The sequence below is a fragment of the Bacillus rossius genome, chromosome 5, assembly GCF_032445375.1.
Source record: "Bacillus rossius redtenbacheri isolate Brsri chromosome 5, Brsri_v3, whole genome shotgun sequence".
Lineage (NCBI taxonomy): Eukaryota > Metazoa > Arthropoda > Insecta > Phasmatodea > Bacillidae > Bacillus > Bacillus rossius.
This window is the reverse complement of record NC_086333.1, coordinates 6,840,026-6,862,281: the sequence shown is the minus strand read 5'-3', so window position 1 is coordinate 6,862,281 and position 22,256 is coordinate 6,840,026. Positions and strand designations below refer to the sequence as shown.

Below are 22,256 nucleotides of genomic sequence, written 5' to 3'. Positions count from 1 at the left end.
GTAAGCAACATATTTATAAGATTTGCCGTTATAAAACTAAATAAGGCATTATATCTGATACATTCGAGTTCAAATCAAATTTAAATATGTGGGACGGGAGTTGGCCAGTCACTATTAAACCGATTTCTGGAATCATAATGCATAATTGCTTATATTTATTAGAACTAAATTAAAGTAAGCCTTATGCATACGGGTTTTCTGGGTTATTTAATGACATTTAAACTTAAAAATAAAGGTTTGGAGTAATCAATCAACAGTTGTGAATCAAAACGTAAACACTGCAACTTTTTGTATAAAAGCCATAAATAATTATAACCACGTATACATGTACCTTGCTTTACGGGAGAGAACGGTGATGGAGAGTACCCAATGTTTGTCGCCCTGTTGCTCTTGTGGTGTCGCGGGTTCCTCGGTGTGTGTGTCGGAGGGCCACTCGATGAGGGGGCCCTGGGGCTGGAAGAATGTTTTCCTCTGGCTGATCGGGTACGTTGCCCGTGGGTGTGTCAACGGTGCTCCCTGGTGTTGTGGCCAGGACGTATGTCTCCAGGTGTCGAGGGAGGCGCCGTTGCCGGTGAGGTCGTGACCTCGCCTCGTCTTCGGAGTCCGTCTCTGTGGGGTGTGACCCAGGTGCCTCATGGGGCGTGGCTCCTGTCCCGGTGAACGAGGTGTTGGTGAACACCAGCGTGCGGGGTCGTCGTGTTCCCGGCTATCGTGTGGGGGGGGGGGGTCTCTTCCTCCGCCATTTGCTCCCAAGGCAAGGTGGCGAGGTGTTGATATAGTGCACGATGGAGTGCTGCACTGGCTGGGGGAAGCCGGCATGCCACGTGAGGCTGGCGAACTTGTGTAGTAGTTCGGGGTACGGTGGAGGGGGTAGGCGGTTTGACACTACAGACTTGACTTGTGGTAATGGTACAAACCGAGGTGAGAGAGGTAGTGCTATCCACTAGGCGTCGATTCCGGATGTCAACTAGCAAGCCAAAGTGATAGAGAATATCTTCCCCAAGGATGGGCTTAGTTACCTCGGCCACCACAAACCGCCAGCCCAAGTCCCTTCGAAGTCCTAAGTTGAGGGTGAGTGTGACAAAGCCGTAGGTTGCGATCTGCGTGCCTTTGGCGGCCACCAGGGAGTAGTCGGACTGAGGGCGCCTGCCTGGCATGAGGGTATGCGGGTAAGACACAGATATCGGAGCCGGTATCGATGAGGTACAGTACCTTGGTAACCCGCTCCATGATGAACAGGCGGCGGCCGGTGGGCAGGGAAGGGTCGCCGGCCGCCATCAACGCGTCCCCTTGTCGTTTTCCGTCTGGTACGTACAGGGCGTGGCGCACCTGTGGGCTGCGTCCCCGAAACGGCGATGGTACCAGCAGGCTCCTGGCGGGCCCTTACTGCGGGAGCGGGAGCGGTATCCTGCGGGGGGCGAGCCGTCCGAACGACTCCTGCTCTGCGCATTGCTGGTGGCAACTGCTGCGATCTCTTGCCGCAAATTCGCGCCATTTCCCCGATCTTCGCGGACATCAGGACCGCCATCTTGTCCACCATCGCCTCCAGGGAGGACACTGCAGCCGCCTGTGGCTGGGGGTTGGTATCCGCAATGGCGTCGGCCAACGTGTCTAATGATGTGTTAGTCTGCGTGGCCAGGATCGCTTGGGTAGGCGATGGGAGCCGACCCAGCCATAAGGAGCGAAGGAAGTTGTCTGGAACTGGGATGGGCGCCGATCGCCCATATCTTCAGTCTCCAGCAGCTGCTTGGTTTTCCTCACTTGCAAAGCACTTAGCCTCTTGACTAGCTCTGTTCTCAGTTTCTCATATTTGCCCATGGCTGGCGGTTGAGTGAGGATGTTGCGCACCTCGGTAGAGTAACGGCAGTCCAGGTTGCCCGCCACGTAATGAAATTTCGTACTGTCTGCGGTTATTCCTGCAATCGCGAACTGGTTTTCGACCTGCGCGAACCACATCTCGGGGTCTGCGGGCCAGAATGGCGGGATGCGAACCACCGCCACGGTAGGAGGTACTGTGTCCGGGTCTGGCATTGTTTCCGCGGTGGTCCCGAACCGCCCAAGTCGCGCTACTCACGTGTAGGAGGTCTCGCGCCGCATGTATTGGCACGATCGCGCGAGGCGGCGCGGTACTCCGTGGTTGTACTACTCGCGTAGCGCGTGTGCGCCGTGGCGCAGGCGCCTCCGCGCGAAACGCAACCCGAACCTGCCTGGAGATCACGTCGGGGTCACCACTGTAGCTTCGTGGCTACGGGCAGTGATCGGGACGAGTAGGATCGCATTGAAAGGAAACACCATATACTTGGAGGCATACTTTATTGGCGGCAGCGAGAACGCTACAAGCAACGACGTGTGCGCGTGGCTGTGATCCGAGCTGGACTGTCTCGCCTCTCGGGTCTCCCTCGCTGCGTGCCAGACCCCCCAGGGCGAGGGTGGCCTGCCGGCCTAACTGTACTCCTGGGGGGGCGCGACTCCTGCCAGCTGTCCGCTCGCCCGCTGGGAACCCGTGAGATTGGAGAACTCTGTGTTTTGAGAGACATCAAAACCTCATTTTCAGGACTCCGTGTACACCTTTCAACACAACTTCTTGCCGAAGAATGTCTTGCTGAATACAAATATTCAGGCGTCTCAGGAAGTGGTTAAATAACTGGTGTCAATAACCACGGCTCTAATGGGTAACCTGAATTGCCTACAGAAAAGAACATTTAAATGCTTTTAGCGTGACATTTTTAAAATGTTTTTATTGAAAATGCATCTATTTTTACTATTCCTAATTTGTATAATATCAAACAATAGTGATTGCTTGGATTCCAAAGACTATGAAAACCATTTTTTTGTTTAGTGGCAGATGATTTTTAAAAATGGTGAGTCATGATAAGTGTCTTTCTTTTATACATAACTATGTAACCTAACCTGTGCACCTTACCCAATAGCGAAGAAGATGCTCGTCCGTGAACCTGGTATTGATTGTACAGTTGTTCCCTCACACTGCTATGCCGCCATATAAATGCATCATGTGTAGATCCTCCGTACCGCACATTTACATTGTAAATGCGTAGATCTGGCCCACAAATCTGGGAGAAAACCAAACAAAAACTTAAAATAACTTTATTTACTATAACATGAATAGGTTACCATTGAAAAGAACAAAATCATTTTATGTACTAACACATTTCGTAATTAATCCTTGCCAAATTTAGTGAAGTTTTAATGTTCCCAATTGCAGATATCCCTTAACAAATTCGCATGGAAATATCAGACTACACTATATAAATAATTTAGCACCTACAAAAATAATGAACAGGAATATTGGAGACAATCTTTTAATACAAATACGTATATCTACATTTATGGTACCAAGTAAGTTGAACAAATTATTAGTCCAAACAATAAGTTAACCAGTTGTAAATAAAGGTTTTTCTGTTAAGACTGAGGACTAATTTAAATAATTTATTTCATTAAGATGCTTTCGTATTCCAACAATTCCACGGGATGTATTTCTCCTTCACATGTTTATAGGCGCATTTGCACCACTTTCTTTCTGAGCCAGAACAGGGAGAGTACAAATAAGGGATAAAATATTGCAGGCATACCACTTAATGCTATGAAAAGTAACTACATTAACCATCACATTCCAGCAGCATAATTAATAAACTACAGCACTAAAATGCACTACTTGATAAAATTGCAGATGCGCAGCTTTGGAATATTCCAATTGTATTTTTCATCCTACATTGTTTGATTATGCTGTTAAATACTGTTTAGTATTTTTGATGACACAAACCTAACCAACCCTACCGTTAGAACACTTTACGGCATTCAAAATGTAGTACACCTAACCTAATACTCCGTATAAATTAACAGTATTTTAAATATAGGTAACCTAAACAAACATTCATATATTTTTTACAGTCTGCATTTATATGAAGCTAACTTAATCCATACCTAAACAAACAATCTAATTACCAACCAAATCTTGTCATAATTCTCATGACTTACAAGTTGTACATTTATGGAATGTGTTCCCTTCCTATTAACAAAAATACTTTCCGGAATTTCTGGATTGTTTGCAGGTAGAGGGAAGATGGCTACATGGGTGCAATCGATACTCCCAATAACTCCTGGAAAGCCGTATTCTTGCATAAACCTGAAAATATGTAAATCCAATAGGTAAATTTTTATGCTCAAATTATCATGTAATATCAAATATTCCTACAGCACTCAGCATATTAATAATAATTTTTAAGGAGCTACAATAAATTTTCTGTTATAAATAACTTGACATAAAAACACATTTTTTTTAAACAAAGGGTCTCCTTAAGAATGTTCTTACTATATAGGTACATCAAGGACATACTCCATAGCCGAAAAGGAATAAAAAGGTGCAGTTACACTGAGGCAGCATTTACCTTCTGGAGGTCTTACCTTTGTTTAATGCCAGCCTTTTCTCTTTCTGTGACTGGGAAATGTATAATGTGCTCACTCATAACGCCATTTATTGCTGCAGTCACTTGTCCCAAACAACGACTAACTGATGATTGGCTCATTGCTACTAAAAATATTTTGACCAACCGAAAGCTGGTAGCTGCCAGAGGCATACAACCTCAATGCAGCTAGTACCTATAAATAAAATCAAAAATTACATATGCTTCTTAGACTATTTCAAAAAATTCATAAAAATGGTTAACGAACAAGGCAACTATGTATTCCTCAAGTTGGGCGTCTCTTCGTTAAAAAATAAATAAAAATAATATATCGTTGTGTATGACTGCATTGCAATATTTTAGTTTCGTTTATAGGCATTTACAGTGTTAATAAATTATGTTGATTAGCTACATTAAATAAACAATTAAAATACTCTGAAATGTGAAAATGCCTCTAACCTAACCAACATCCCTATTATTTTATAGTATTTAGGGTAGCTTTAAAATAAACAACTGTTCACACACTACCTTCCTGAGTTTGTATTGTAGCTATCTAAAACAAACTAGTAATTTTCAAGATGTTGAGTTATTATAAATGCATTTTACTGAAATTAACTACTCATTTAAAAGGTTATACGTTATTGTTTAAAAGTTTCACCAGAGTGATTTCAAATTTGTTAGGAAGCAAAACATTTCCGTTTTATTCTTAACTTCTATGTTTCACATGCGATTATAAATTACGCCCCTAAAAATTGGTAAATCATAAGGCAGTAAACAATGTGTTAACAAAGGTTAAAGTAGGTTAGTTTGCAACATAAAACAGTGCATATTATGTTATATGATGGCCTCTAGCAAAACGTATTAATACCATCAAAGAAAAAACATGATATTTAGTCTTACCTTTTTCTTACCAGAAAGTCCATTTGTTTTAAAACGTTCCAGTTGGGGAGCTAACGTGTTGCACAAATTTCTTACAACATCATGTGAAAAACGAAACATTTTACGGAAATATTCTTCGTTTAAATCAAATGGATTGTGTTGTCTCGCAATAATTTCCTCTCTCTTCTAATGCGGAGGTGATCTGCATGAATAATATTTTCTTCCTCGATTTCTGCAGCCTCTAACAATAAAAACAAACACCAAGCATCCGCCATGATTTCAACTGACTGCTAATTCCCGATCGGCAAAGGTTTTTCGACAGCAATTGGATACTCAAAACATACCGATCGTTGGCTTCCGAGAATCGAAAGGTTCCGAGTTGATGAAAGTAACTTGGAATACCATATTGTAGAAAGCTTCTGATAATCGTGGCATCACGATCGGGAACTCTTTTCCGAGAAACTTAGAATAAACCCCCTGGTCTCCTGTAGTTGTCTTCACGCCCTGCCGCGCTGCCCTATTCTCTTTCTTCCCCCGCGGTTGGTAGCGTGGAACGACTGGCAGCGAACACTGTCTTAACGTGGTGTGATAGCCAGGGACCTATTTTACTAGTACCTACATCACTGCTAGGCCTTTCTTAAACATTGAAATGTCTGTCAATTTGCTTTTGACAGCTGTTACATTAACATAGGGGAACCTGGGGAAAAAACAGGGAAGCTAAGAATTTATATATTGTAGCTTTTCGAAGTATTGAATCATTTTCAACAAAAAGTTTTTCCTTAAAACCACAAAGACTATTGCATCATTTACTATTTGTAATTTTCTTATGTAGCTCATAGTTATGCATTAAAAAAATTTATTGTTGGGAATGAGCATATACCCCTATATGCCCCACCCCTGGGGCAAAACGTGGTTTTTTATGGGTCATAATGGGGTATCATATATAAAGTGATAAAAACACCGACTTTTCCCAAATATTATGTATTAATGTTGTTTAAACTTTTAGAATGCATGAGCTTCTTTGTAATTATCTTCATTTAGGCCCTACACATTCACAATAATTATACTACAATATTCCTGGTCAACTATTATTCAAGATTTGGGCACACGTGAACCGCTTCGTCGTTTTTTTTTTTCATTTACATCCGCACAAGAGTTCTGAGCCCACATTTTACACACCACACAATTGATCCACCCCTCTCTAGATTCAGAATACAGTTCAGAGCAATACAAGCATGCTTCATCTTCTGATGAAACTGATTTAGTTTCCTTTAATTGGAGTTTCCTTTCTTTTTGGCTTGAGCTCCTCAAGTGTAGATCCAAATGCTTGTTTTTGCTTCTCTTTCTTTTTAGAGTTTGGCAATTTTTTGTTAATAGCAAGAGTTTCATTTTTGTAGGGAGATTCTGTCAAAATTGCTGTTTTTCCCCGATTTCTATGAACAGTCTTCTTTTGATTTGCTGTGATGTTTTTGGGACAGCTATGATTGCTTTTGGCCGTACCAGGAAACTGCCAGTTTGTTGTGGTAAGCTTAAACCTTCAGCTGTATTATTATAAGAACTAGGTTCTTTCATAAAACTGAAATTTCTTGAAAAATAATGCGCAGCTTGTGTAGGCCTATGGCTTTCACCATTCAGATCAGTAACTTTCAAATCCAGCAAGAGCAAAACAGGCGACTCTTTAGATGCATGAGAATAATCTATAAAATTTTTCATCCATTTAATAAATTGATGACTCTGTATCCATCCAGTTGGGTGGCATTCAGCCCAATAACCCGGAGGTGCGCCATCCAACAACTTTGTTTTCATTCTCTGGTGAGGAAAAATTAACATGAGTGGCATGTCAGAACCATTAGCCGCCATAAAAAGCACTGCTGTAACAGTCTATCCTTTTTCTGCTGAAGTGATAGCTCCAACTTGTGATCTTCCCCTGGCTGCCAAAATTCTAGGTTGTTGTTTTGGAACACATGTGATACCCATTTCATCAATGTTGTAAATGCGATTTGCTGCTATTTTATTGACATCAATGATTTTTGTGAGCAAATCAAAGTATTTATTTACTGCAACTGCATTAAAACCCATTGCATGTACTGCAGAAGTCGCTTCGGTTTTCCGAATCCATAAGTCCGGGTGTCGGGCAAGGAAGTTCTTCAACCAATCCTCTCCAGCTGACTCATTTTCTTCTGAAAATGGGTGTGCAGGCCATTTCGGACAGCCAACTGATATGCCAAGTGCCTAAACTCTTTTGGTGTAGGACCTAAAAGCTTCATTTCCATGGTTTTCATGTAACTTACCAATTATTCTTCTTGTTGGAGAAAAAAAACATTCTGAAGTTTCTCATTCCTGAAACACAATTTTATCAAATATATATATATAGGTAGACAATATATAATATATTTAGAATAGCAATATTTAAGGGGGTTGGTGCCCGATATGAAACTAGATGTAGCCTAATGATAGCCGAAGATTCATTCGCAAGAAACCTGCTGAAGCTCAGAACAGAATTCTGAAAGCAGTCAATGAACACAATATTTTTTTCTTGAATCTAAAAAAATTTGCATTTTAGCTTGAATCTGCTTGTACTTACAATTCTTTCAGGTATCATGTACCTATACTTGTTAAAAAGCATTTAACTAAATGCAAACAGAGAAGTAAAATAATATAACATTTAGGCTAACGCAGTTGTTTACTTCATTCGTAAAATATGCTTTATAAATAAATTTATAAGAACTAACCTTTTCTTTGCAGAACAGTCCAAATCTTGGTTTGCTTTGAAAGCAGTGAATCTTCTTTCAAGTGTTGTTTGTGTCACATTATACGATATTGCTGCCTTTTTATATCCCATTACTTTAGAAGCAACTGCTTCATATTGTTTTCGTCCCATGACTGCCGGTCATTTTTCTTATTGTACGTTCTCACCATATCCTAAAAGTTATTAATAAAATGAAAATGTAGTTTGCACAGCTGCAGATATAGATCATATATTGGAATTGTTTAAACAGACGAATTAAAGTGAGATAAACTTACGAGACGGCATTGGGGCACAACAGGGTAGGGGCACTATGGTGCCCCGACAGTTGCATCCCGTTCTGCCCCGAGAACCACATTTGCATTTTATTAAATTGTACATTTTAATTATCGGCGCTTGCTAGAAACTTAAATTGCACTGAAAAGCTTACATTTAGAACATTCAAATACAGTGTATAAAAGTAATAATTAATATCACTTACCTATTTCAAACAGAATTTTTCGCATGTAGTAAAATAAAATCTCAGTTAACAAAAATGCAGTTTCCGTAATAGTGACACACTGCTGCTACATAGCGACAGTGTGCGTAACGCTTAGTTATAAAAGTTCCCAGTGTGGTCGCTAGGTGTGGGGAGTTGTAGGTTAGGTAATAAAGCGCAGACCCCGTTGTACCCCGGGACCCCGTTTTGCCCCGGATTCCCATATTAATATGAATAACGCATGCATGTTATTTGGGTGACGATTTGACTCGGACTGAACAAATTTAAAAACAAAATCATTGCAGAAAACGTGAACACAAAACACTTTACCATTACAATTTTAAGGGTTTAACATTAACAATTGGACAATTTCGGACAATTTTTTTTCTCTGCTCCACATACATGCTGTATACTATAATCTTGCTTGTTGACTTTATGAATTACAATTAACATTAAATGTGTGTTTAGTTACAGGATTTAAATTATGTTATTACAATATTAATTTAACTTTTAAGTTCCAAAATTCATCTGCGACAGTTCACCAAATTACACAGAGATGGGTCGACCCCTAAGAAACTATGGGGTGTTAACACTAGACCACTGTAGCGCTACGTGATTTATACTCCCGGGAGTGAGGATTGGTACCATGGCAAGTAAATTACATACGATCAGGTTGGGACCCATAGCTCTCTAACTTCATAGGTGCATATGCTGGCGCACCAGATGTCAAGACAGCCATTGCAGGTTGTCCGGCTGCTGCGAACGGTGGCTACTTGTATTCCTAGACGCGTTTGCACCAATACTTGTTGGAGCCCTTATTATTATTACTATCTTTTGCGGTCGTTTATTGGTGTCAGAAATGTTATTATAGTCAGGCCGAAAGTCAAAGTAATTCCCTCAAGATTTTTGAGATTTGAACGACCCGGATGTAAAGGAAAACAGTGCTGCAAACCAGAATGGTTGTGATACCCGTAATTGAAATGGAGTATGCTGAGGTATTAAAAATGGCTAATATTTGCGACGTATCGTCCGTGGGTGGCGGTATTAATCTGTGTAAGTGCTGAAGTGATATATTACTTAAGTGTTTCAAGTGCCAGTTTGGATTGAAGACGTGTGTAATATTTGTAAAGTGAATTTCCGTGGATAAGGTCAACTGGTCAACAGCATACAATGCGTCATTTACCCACTCGTCTATAACTTTACTATCACTAGATCACTAGATATGTAGGCATTCTATTGGGATGGGGTAACTTTTGTTCGCAGATAATTTGCCCGAAGCTGTATTTAGGTGTATTTTCAGTTTTTTTTTTTTTATAATATGTTCAAAATTTTACCGCCACAAGTTTCGAGTTTAGCAAATAACACTTGCAAAACATTGCTGAATGAGATGCTTTTGCTCTGAGAAAAATTTGTTGTTATAATTAAAACAGAAAAAAAGAATTTGGTACATGCTAAATACAAATTGGAAATATACTTTTTTGTTTAGGCCATATTTATCAAGTGTAATCAAACATAATTGATTTACTTAATTGGTAATCACGTTAGGAACTAAACAATGAAAATAATCAAATCTTTGATAGAAGAATAATATAGATGAACTAGCAGACCCGGCCACGCGTTGCTGTGGCTAAGTGCGATTTGATTTTTTAGGTGGCATTTTACTGAAAATATTAATAAAGTTAGTAAAAATTCAATCAAAATGAGAAAATAAAAAGCAAGCACTTAATGCATAGATTTTTATAAACTTGGATTAAATAATCTGCAGTAAAGGTAGAATTAATTAATACTTACAAATTTTTTAACAAGAAATAAAATTTGATGAACTCTGATTCTCTAGCTAATATTATTTGTTTTATTATTATATCTGTAGATTGACAGCTGAAGATAGATATCAATAATTATAAACACGTGAGAATAAAATAAAAAATAATACAAAAAAAGCGAGGTTACGTAGTACATTGATCAACGAAAATGTGCACAACATGGAGAAAAATAAAATTTGAATTGAAACGTAGCGCCATCTATGAGATATTTATGTCAGACAGTTCAACAGTTGTCTGTAAAAAACTGATTTAAGGTGCTATCTGTTTGAGACTTATGAAACTTACGATTAATAACACCAATCAACATTGATAATCAGTTTATTATCAATTATAAATTATTAAGACCATTAATCAAAATAAGAACTATCCTATCTCTCAAGTTGGAAAAAATTACACATAAATGCCAATTTTCATCTTAATCGGTTGACTTGGTGAAGAGTTCACTGGAAAAAAACATCAGGACACTGGATTTATATATATTAAGATAAGAATCTGTGGAATACAAATACATATAATAAAACAATAACATATTATTCAAGCATATCTAAAACCAAGGTCTTCAAAAACCAATACAAATGAAGTCTTTTAAGGTAATATCTTTATTTGCAACGTATTGAAACAAAGTTAATACAGTTTTAGAGAGAGAGAGAGTGTGTGTGTATGTATATATGTGTGGTCTGTGTGTGTGTGTGTGTGCGCGCACGCGCGTATATATATAACATAATACATTTTGTTAAGCACTGCAAGTACGATAGTCAATACAGTACACTCCCTATTTAACGCGGTTGTCGGGGGACATAACTTTTACCCGCGTTGTTGCATAACCGCGATGTTTCTATGTGACCAAGGTCAAAAGGCATAAAACACCGCCTGTGTTCTAATATGTCGGCAAGCACGCACAGTATAGACGGCCCGCCTTTGTGCGGACTTTGCATTCGCAGTTTTCACTAAACGCGGGTGAAAAAATAAAAATAATAAATTTTAAAGATAAATATTAAATGTTGAATTTTATTTTTTATTTTTCCGCATGCCGCGCACAGTTTGTCGCACGGCCTACGAGCGCCCCACACGCCGCCATACACACGTACAGCACACAAGCTGCTGCCAGTCTCGTGGTGTCAGCCACAGTATCTGCTTCGTCTGAGTGTCCATAACAAAGTAAGTGCAGTGTGTGCGGTTACACACGATTCTGTGGTCAAAGTCTTCTAAATAGAAAGGCCATAGTAATACTTCAAACCGAATATGAATCGCAAAGTACCGAGTTTGATTGACAAAATAAAAATTCTAGATTTACGTACTTACAGATAGTGTGTCTTTTGCAGAAGTATGCAGCAGATACGTGAAAAACGTTTCTAGCATTCGTACAATATAAAATAAAGAATCGTCTATCGTGTAAAGTGGTTAAACTTTGTTATCCATGCTTACAGTAAATTATAAATGGTCACATGTGGGATACAAAAATTGCGCCAAAATAATTTTAGCGCAATCAGTGGCGCCGTATTAAAAAGTCTGTTAAACGTTGTCTTTACTTATTCCATCAAACGCTGTGTCGAGTTGCTGAGTGTGTGTGGCTCGGATCGGCAAGTGTTATATTCCCCAGCCTCTGGTTAAAGGTCGGGAGGCCGCTACACATAAACATTTCCGGGGCTTGTTTACTACCTCACGGCAAAAGTGGTACAGTATGGTTCACGTAAGTATTGGACCACTGGGAATTCCTCGGCAAAGATTAAAAATACGCTAGCTGATTTACTTAACTATTTAATGTTAAAACATTATACCAAAGTAAAAAGATGAACGTGTATAATACAATGAATAATATTACGTCTGTAGGTTCAAGTTGTAACAAAACATTTATATGTCTCCGCTTGTCAACACACGTGAACACGAGAAGTGTGCAGACGGAAATGAGTGAACTACTCAAGGTCACCAGACTTCCCCCCCTTTCGGCTTAATCGCCCCTCTCATCACTGGCGCTTATATTCCACTCCTCCCGTCTACCCGGGTGTCTTGGTCGCATATTCTCAGCTCGCCTCTCCCCTCCCAGCGCTGGCCGTCAACCAAACCTATCCAAAATCAATCCCCAGCCGAGTCACGCTGGATAATGTCGCTGGACGGTGGGCTTTATCGGGTCCCCTTTCCGATGCTTTATTTGTGGGTTAAAAAAAAATGTTAAGAACTAGTGTTTCAGAAAATAACACTGGGCTGGATTGGACCATAATTTGAAAACACTACAAGATAGAGGAATAATGTACGGAGATATCTTGTTTAGAATTTCACTGCGGACATTTTCTACGCCTAGGATTTTTTCTTCCCAATGCTTAGTTTGTGAGTTACAAAGCAAAATTATCCTAATCGGCTGTCAACCATTTATTCCATTATTATTACAGTAGAAACTCAGTAATCCGTGACGATTTAAAAGTGCAGAAAAAAAAAGAGAAGTAAAAATTTGTCAGCGCTTAAAATTAACGTCACGCGGGCCGGCGGCCGGCAAACACTGCAAGCCTTCGCATGGGCCGCCAAACTCTGCAACGCTGTTTGTACCGACCCTTTGTGTAGTCCCCCTTTCAGCTGTCACATTTGTCACTCTTTAAACTTGAGGGGGATGTCCTGACTTCTGCTTCCCGTCTCCCTTTGTTTGTTTCCACCCGCCAACGCACGGCAGGCGCCTGGCGAGTGCCGTGTCTGGCTGGCATTCGGCTGGACGAAGTGGGATGAGGGGGGGGGGGGGGGGGGGGGGGGTTGGGGGCTACCCAAAATTTATGTGTGCAAGTTCAGCACGATCTTATCTTTCTCTCTTCGGCTGTTGTAAATGACCGTGAACTAATGGCTAGGCAGTGCCGTATTTTTTTAAGCCGAGACTAATTCGAAGACGGTCCTTACCTTGAACGGATTATCCGGGTTTATTACTTTTTTTTTACAGGATTTTAACTATCCGGGCATCGGCGGGTCCCAATTAACACGAATAATGGAGAGTTTACTATTTTTTATCCATCTGCTGCCAAGGCGCAGTAAGCCTCGGTAGACGTTACGTCACATGACCTTGGCCTTAACCCAGCTGCACGCCGGTGTCTGAGAAGCTTGACAAGACCTTCCGGGCTTTTAATCGCTAGTCCGTGAAATTCGGTAATCCGTGATTATCTCGGTCCCGACCATCACGAATTAACGAGGTTCTACTGTGTTATTAGTATTATTATTAATTTCTGATTGGGGGACATGGTTTGACCCGCGATATACCCGATTCCGCGATCTATCGGGGCGCGGTATACCGGGAGTTTACTGTACTTGCCAACACTATAGCTTCCACTTGGTCAGATCAATGTGGCGAAAAAAATTACGGAAGTTAATTTGTTAACTACACCCACATACAAATAGAAATAAGTGAAAGCTTTCATGCTTAATGTTAACCGTATATCTCTTGTTATTAATTGAATTGCTGAGTGGAAAAAGGAAGAGATTCCAAAAAAAGCTTTTCCAGAAAAAACAAATTTTTATGTTTCTTACTTTTTCTGTGAGATTGACATGAAAGTGTTCCATTGGGTGTTTGTAGGTAATAAAATATAGGAACTAAGACCATTATAAAAAAAAGTGATCCAACAGTATTTAGTAAACATAAAAATGCAATTTATACTATGGAATAATTTCCTTTTTCTGACAAATCCAAATAATGAAGGGTATATTGTGAAAGAAAATATTGTTTTCTTGTTGGTGTATATTTCACATTAAATGACAATGTAAAGAAATTCGTATATCTGACTTAATGCACTATAATAGAGACTATTTTAATATTATAACATGCACACTTTACAAAAATGCAACACACGTTAATGGAGTATTTTGTTTGATTTAATAAAAAAAATAAACTTTTGAGAATGTTAGGAATGATGTCTAGGCACTTTGACATGCATTTATAAATATAACAGTTACATATTTTACAATACAACAATCAGAATATAACATTGTTCAAGAAAATACAAGTCTAACCATGTAAAAACTGTGTGAAAAAATATTATTTTCACAAAGGCAGCAAACTTTACGAAAGTGAACAATAAATAAAAAAAATTGCTTAAAAGAAGTGTTGCTTTGTTTTCATGTGGCCATCACTACGTAAATACCAAGACAAGTACTAATGTATGAAATCATGCGGTTACTCAGTATCATCGGATGTTGTGGGCCATGCCAAAATGGAGTAATAGAAGTCCTTATACTCATCTGGAACATGCTGTACAATCTTCTGAAGATCACTTATCTTCTTGTGATTTATAGGAACATTTCCATCAATGTAAGCTTGATCTGAATGCATTTCCAGTTTAAAATTTCCTGCACTTGGTTTGTCCATCTTGAAAACATTTTTAGTAAGCCCATCAATGAACTTGCATGTCTCAATGTAGCCTTTATTCTCTTCTCTGTACGTTAGATGCCTGTACTGACTTAGAGCAAACATGACCTTGGGGTTATTTGGTGTAATACTTTTTACAGATTTTTTGAAACACTTTGGCCACCAGTTTTTGATGTCCAGTATAAGCTCACTGAGAACATCATGAAGTAGAAAACTTCCTACTTTCTTTTTGGAATTCACAATCATTTCATTATATTGTTGAGGTGTATTAACTCTGTTATACTTGCGAACCACCCTTTTCACAGTAGCAAAGTTCCGGTCACACTGCAAAAAGCTGTGACCTCTTATCGGAAAGTATTGATGTATCACACGAAATCGACCTTTCATTTTAAGTGAGAGTAAGAACCTAGTCACACTGTGATTTAGGTTTTGCCCGCACAAGCGTCACTAAAAATGCTTCTTGTAAAACTTTTTGTGGACTAGCATTTCAGCCACAGCTATACGCTTTGAGTGTCTGAGACTTTATTTTAACACTGAGCTCTTCACAGGTTCCACAGACATATACCTGTGGTTTGCCAAACCTATAGATAAAATGCTCATGAAAATACTTAAGGTAATATTCATACTTAACAACATTTATTAGTTTTGGATGTGCATGCAGAAACAGTTCATGCATTTTCTTAACTGACAGAGTAGCATCGAGATAGATAACCTCTCTTGAAGCATAGTGTGATTTTTTTGCTTCAAACCTTTGAATATGTTCATCAATAAGTATGGTCACAGTCGCAAGTAATGCATTTCCTCTGTAATTGTGTTTCCCTTGCATATCATGTGATGAGCTGATACAACCTGAATATAGCCTTATCCGATAATGCATGCAAATTCAGAAAAGCCTTCCGGCATACTTTATAACGTATTGTACCTTTCAACACAAAGAGAGAAAAAGATGCAGAGTTCTGTCTTTTTGAATCACCGGGAATTCTTGATCAACGCCTTGCAACATTTTGTGTGTCAATGAGTCTCATTAAATAAGTATCCATTTCATTTTTGGATCTGCCCCTATACAAGGATAAAATGATGTTATCTTTTACCCCTTGCGCTAATTTCTGTGTACACATCGTGCGACATCTGCAATCTGAACCTGTTTTCTTCGCAGGTACAGTACCACATTTCCTTTCAAATCAACATATTCCATTCCTTTTCTTCTTGCTAATGAACTCCATGGAATTTTTTCGAAACGTTAGTTAAACTTGAGATAACACGATTTTAGGATGAAGATTGGCCATCATTCTTAGAACTGATCAATTATGTCTCAATCTTTTCTGAATTTCTTGAGCCAAAGTACACAAGAAATTCTTACACCTCTCTTTGATATCCAGCAAGTCTCTCGTGTTAATATTTTCTGTGTTGGAATGAAACTCGTATCCAAAATAAATAGCTGAAGTATGCATTAAATGCGATTGAAAATCAAAAACCGCTGATTCACCATCTGCCGAGTTTTGAAAACTTGATGGCGCGACAAGTTTTTGAAGTAAACTTTTAAATACGAAAAATAGGTCTTCGAGCAACTTAGTTGGTTCCAAATGATCGCTTTGGAACATTAAATTAAACTGAGTGATACTTTTCAGTTCATATTTTAAGAAAATAAATAAAAAAACCTTTGAACGGCAATCGTGTCATAATAAGGTGGATGACCCAAATAAGGCCACCTTAATCTTTAATGAATTTTTCAAATTTTTCAAATAAATAAAAGGGGTTACATAATTTTATCAAACCTTGTTTGATCCATTCTAATCATGCTGAAAAATTCTTAACTCCAATATGTTCATAGTTTAGCCATATATTTATTTTTACTCGAAAAAGTGCAAAGTGGCCTTGTTAGGAGCAAGGTGCTTCAAATAAGACCACATAGTAATATTTAAAAAGACAAGTTACAAAAAAATTCGGAACAGGCATAGAATGGTATTTAATTGTTAAAAAAGAACACAAAAGAAGCTTGACAAACTCTGAAGGTACCGTAAAATGGGGTGACTAGCAAAACATATTAAGGTTTGAATCTTTATTGTTCAATATTGAGAGCTTTCCTTATTTTATACTTTGCTTTAAAACTCTTATCTAGGTGTTTAGAAAACGAATTTAGGTCTTAAAAATATTCACATTTCATACTTTTTTTTGTAGGAATTATTTTTATTGGTGTTGCTTTCACCTCTGGTAGAGTGTCATAAGCAACATATATGCTAATGAATACCCGTTGCTAATTTACCAGCTTATTTACACATTGCAACAGTTAAAAACAATTAAGTTTGCTTATTTAAACCAGTTAACATGGAAAAATAAAAATAAACAATAAAAAAACTTGTAAAAAACTTTAAAATAACTTGATAAGAATCACAAAACATTCTACCAAACTTTTGGATTTATATTAAACTTCATGATTCCTCTACGCATGAATTTTGGTGGTTCAACTTTACCAATAACCTGTGTTAAATCAAAATTACAAACATCTTCCACTTGAGGATAAACAAACAAAGAATGGCCAATATTGTCTTTTTCACTTGTTGGTTTCTTACGAAGAAATTTTGCCTCAAGATTTTGCTCAACATTTGTAACTAAACCAATGAAGCACTGGCTGTGAACTTTTACCAACACCCAGTCCCCAACTGACAAATCTTCATCTGACACTGAACTTATGTTATCATATTGCTTTCCATGGAAAATTACACGTGGACTGCAGTTAGGTTGGTGTGTTGAGGATGTAGAGGCTTCCAAGGAAACTTCTAACTTGTGTGTCGTGTTCACTGGAAGGGACATCACTTTCAATGCCATCACAGGAGTTGCCAGAGTCATTCTCAAAGTCGGCTCCTGACACACTTCGCCCTGGCTTTATTGCAACTTTCTTGCGCTGTGCTCTTGGTTATGGCAAACCATTGTAACGCATGGATTTGAGCATTTCAAGGACTGAGTCTTGGATTTAGTTTTTATCAAGGGCAGGTAGTGCCGGTACAGATTGACCATTTTCTTCAATAGTTATGTTTACCTGAACAGGCAGACGAGATAGCACTTGTTGAAGATCATATGGGATGATGCCACATTTCCTGAAGCCAGCCTGAACATTTGTCTTGCTGTTGGCTGTATATCCTCTGTAAGACATTTCAGCAGATGAGGGAAGACCATCTTTGGTACAGAAGATGCAGATTTGCAAGGCCCTTTCTTCCATTGCGTTAAAATGTTTTGCAATGCTTCTTTCAGAGGGCGGAAGTAAGCTACATCAAGTGGTTGGTTTAGGTGCGACGAGTTCGGTGGCAGGAAAACAAAATCAATGTCATACTGAGCACATAATTCTATTGCCTTATGCTCAAATGAGATGACAAATGGTCACCAATTAGAATCTTTTTTTCCACGGACTGGTGTCTGCAGCAGCTCTGGTTCCTCGGGTCCAACTCGCCCCTAGTGGACCGGCACCTGGTCCACCTCGCCCACAGGTCCCATGTCATCCGGACGTGGGAGGCCCAGGAGGGGCTCCGCTGACAGCCCCGGCACCAGCGTGTCGTCCCCTCGGTGGGCTTCTCCGCCGGCGGCAGGCCACCGGAGAGACAAGTCCGGCTCCTGGATGGCTGGTGACGAGGCCACGGGAATCCAGATGACACACCCCTGTCCCGAAGGCGACTCCGGCATGGGGGCGTCTGGCTCGAACCGCGCCCGGTCCCCGCCGTCGTCCAATGGCGCTCGGTCACCGCCGTCTTCCAATGGTGCAGGCGGTGTCCAGGTTTCCGACGGCTGCTGTAATCGGTGGAATAGTTGGGTCGCTGGTTCCGCTGGTGGTTGACGCCCCGGGTATGCGGCACCCAGCCGTCTGTCTGCCCCCGGCTCTGCATTTCCCACAGGCGGCGCTCTTCCCAGCGCGGCCTTTGTAGGGCACAAGCGGTGCCGGTGTCGCTCCTCTGTCGGGCAGCAATGGCAGCGTGGTGGCCGCTCATCGCTCTCCTCCCGACCCGTCTGGCGCCACGACGGGTCTGAGGGGGCCGACTGTGATGAGCCCCCTCCTCGTGATGGTCCTGCTGTGTCTCTCTGCTGCGGGGGTGGGCGGACGTAAGGCACGACAGCACGTGCGTCCTCTAGTGGTACGGGTGCAGGGGGCAGTGCTCCATGCCGGGAGTTTACTGGGCCGCGCGTGTAATGCACGGCCTTGTGGTCCTCTTCTATGTCTCGTGCTAGTGTGAGGAAATTGTCCAAGCTTCCCCCGGCTGCCCCACAAAGAAACGGGCATAACTCCTTTGTTAATAACTCAACAATACTGGACAGCTTGTCCCCAAACCGGCTGCCCGTCGCGAGGCATCTGTGGAGGCGGAGCTTTTCGTACACGAAGGCTTCCAGGCTCTCGCCGCTGGTCTGAGCACGACAAAACAGTTCTCTTATCATCTCGCGCGCGCACGAGTCACTGAACCGCAACTCGAGGCGGTGAGTGAAGTCGCTGCAGTCCATGTCATATTCGCCCGTCTGCTGCCACCAGGCGTTGGCTTCGAACCGCAATTGGCCGCTGACGCGCTCTGTCCACTTGTCGGCCGCGACGCTGTAGCGTGTCAGTTTGTCCCGACACACACGTGTGAATAAACACCGGTCCTCGTGTATCTGCCCGGCAAATTCTGGAAGAGTGATTGTCCTCTTGCGATGCAGGGGACCGGCAACACTTGTCCGTGGCACGCCTTGTTTGTGCGTTCCTCGCACTATCCGCACATAAACAAGCCATCACGAAAGTTCAAAAACTCTCGTGCTTCAGTGCATGCACTACGTTTTATGACGCCGCATTGATGACAGTGTGCGGTCTCGTCGGGGCGCCCGTGACGTCCTGCTGCGCATCGCGCACTAGTCCTGCCCTCTACACTGTCCGCCTGGTGTTCGACTTTGATGCTGGGGAGAGGGTAAGAGTATGGGAATGAGGTTCGAAACAGGAAACGTCCGCTGTTAGTCCACGAGATGGTTTATTCAGCCCTTTTCCCTGTGCGCGTCTGGCCCACAACGATGTTACGGGACACGTCCTCCGTTGTGCCAAGATCGAACCTAAATAACGTCACTCACGAAGGCGACTGAAGGTATGGGAATGCTGGGATAGCCGAAACGACGATAGTGAAGCTAGCAACGGGCGTGGCCGAGGGCCTGCGGACTCGCGGAGCGCAGCGTCACAGCTCCTTGCTCGACGGCAGCCGCCGACTCCCCGCCCTGCGCGAGGGGAGAGGGGGAAGGGGGAAAGCGGCACGGAGGGTCGCGTGTCCACTGCGGGCCAGGCGCGGCCCCTGTACAAAGCTACACGATTGAAACATATAACTACTCTATTTAAATACACAATTACAAGTTAAGTTATTTACAAATAATTATACAGAGATGTCCGTCTTTGAGCAGTCCAGAAGCGAAGTTAGGGCGCACGCGGGTGCGTCCCTAGCACGGAGCACTCACTGCACTGCACCAGGGTGGTTAGGGGGGTTCGTAGCCCCCCTCAGGTACCCGGCGGTGGGCAGATACGGCCTCTAAGCTTAGGAGGGCACGATGACTGTTGTCATTAACTTTTGTTGGTTCTTGAATCCACAGTACCTAAACGTAATTGACTGAACATAAAAAATTAAAACCTTAAAATTATATCTGCTATATTATTACATAAAATAACAATTACATATATTATTTACAAAAGGATCTCATCCAGTTCCACAAAATCTGCCAAAAAATGTTATATGCATATCAAATATATTTTGCAAAAAGACCAATATTTACATCACACTTTTCTGCTTTATGTGTTAGAAGACAATTTACGACAATATTCTACGCACAAACATGTTTATTTTACATGATACTTCATTTTACGAAACTGCTTTTGAAGAGTAATAGTTATTGGCTCCAGCCATAGACGAAATATTTTAAGTTACAAAAATGGTTAATTGTCAAGTTGTGCTGGTTCAACACCTGATTTTCAGATGTAGATTACACATGAAAATTACTGTAACAATTTTCGTCTTGTTGAAGCACAAAAAAACACTACATTAAAGCAAGAAACAAAGGTAAATACATTGCACCCTGGAAATTTGCAACTATTTCGTTGTGAATTCCAACTTGGCCAATGATCAACTGAATCTTGTCGCAGATCCTTTGGTGGAACAGCTGCAGTGGGACATTTCTTCATTCTGATTTCAAGCTGTTGTTTGATCTCATTACTTGGTCTGCCTCTCTTCTGACCATTTTTTCCCATACTGCAAAGACACTGAGAAACTTTGATTCTGAACTGATTCTGATTCATTAGTTTAGCACTTGGATTTTGTTTTCGCTGCACCTCTTTGTACAGAATCCACGCATTTATGATGGCCAGGTCTAATAAATGGTAAAATAACCTGAAATACCATTTCTTAGATTTTATCTGATGTAGTGTCGGCCTAAATGACTATCCAACAGGTCTACCCCTCCCATGTGTTTATAGTATTTTACCACAACTTCTGGACAGTCAACTTACTTGTAGGTTTTGGTGCGACGTTCATAGTGCTTGACTTTATGTTCAGGCAACTTCCCTGTGAAAGTTGACAAAATATGACACATTTATTATCCTTCCAAATTACAGAGGAAGCGTCAACACCAACTACATTTGCGACATACTCTTATACTCTTGGGATATACCTCTTGGTATCTTACTCAGTTCCTTCTCTGTGGGTAATTTGAACTCAGGAATTCTGTTCCATCGAGCATTTTGAGGCCGGGCCCCATCAGAGTCCCAACTCCCACTGCAAGCATCAACTCTTGTTACCTTCCACAAGGTAAACACTTGCCGATATGGGGCCTAACCTGCATATTAAATTCAAACAAAGGGATAAAATCTATGCTGAAAGTGTAAGATGGCAGAACATTGACCAAACACATAAAATTAGTTCAAATGTTTATTGTTAATCTTTAACATATCTCATAAATAACTTCCAGTTAGTTACACAATAAATACTATATCTAACTTTATAGTTTTCTTTGGTATAAGCTCTAGGCTAGAAAAGCCAACATTTATAAGCTACATTTGAATGCTCAATATCTTTACAAATATTAAAAAAAAATTATTAACAAACTCATAAGGCAAGGTCTTTGGAGCGCTAAATCAAGTTATTGAAAACAATATGGTCGCCAAAAAAGAAAATGCACAGGGGTGCAGAAAATGGAACAAGTGCCAAATCCACATTATGAGCACCAAAACAAAAAATAAACTGCTAACACTTTAAGTTTAAACAGGTACATCATTTTCACAAAAACACAAGTCCAACAGATACTACACACACTATCAAAGTTATTATCATCATCAAAAATTCAATTTAATTTAATTTCATTTAGTTTAATTTAATATTAGAGATGATATTAGAATGTTCTAGGATCTTCATACCAGTTCACATAATCGATATAAATAACTGATTTCCGGGATTTATTCTTCTTCTTGAATCCAGAGTTGGTAACACTGAATTCGATGTTGTGTTCAAATGAAGTCTCTACTTTGTCTGTGGTTTTTTTTTGTATGAAAGTGCACTGTCTTTGCCGCACACAGCCGTAGCCTATGTATGAG

At 40.6% G+C, this 22,256-nt stretch overlaps 1 protein-coding gene across 1 annotated transcript; it reads right to left on the bottom strand.

The window, feature by feature from the left end:
* Positions 1-1,277: 1,277 nt before the first annotated feature.
* Positions 1,278-2,031, bottom strand: LOC134532209 (uncharacterized). The gene is made up of 3 exons (XM_063368629.1): positions 1,669-2,031; positions 1,480-1,627; positions 1,278-1,408 (listed from the first exon to the last, which is right to left on the bottom strand). Exons 1-3 carry the CDS (start codon positions 2,029-2,031, stop codon positions 1,278-1,280), a joined length of 642 nt encoding a protein of 213 aa, XP_063224699.1.
* Between the last annotated feature and the right edge of the window lie 20,225 nt (positions 2,032-22,256).

Coding starts and splice junctions, on each gene's coding strand:
- LOC134532209 (XM_063368629.1), bottom strand. CDS start 2,031: ATGCCAGACCCGGACACAGTACCTCCTACCGTGGCGGTGGTTCGCATC. Junction 1,628..1,668: donor CCTTCGCTCCTTATGGCTGG/GTCGGCTCCCAT, acceptor CTGGCCACGCAG/ACTAACACATCATTAGACAC. Junction 1,409..1,479: donor GGAAATGGCGCGAATTTGCG/GCAAGAGATCGC, acceptor CGCCCCCCGCAG/GATACCGCTCCCGCTCCCGC.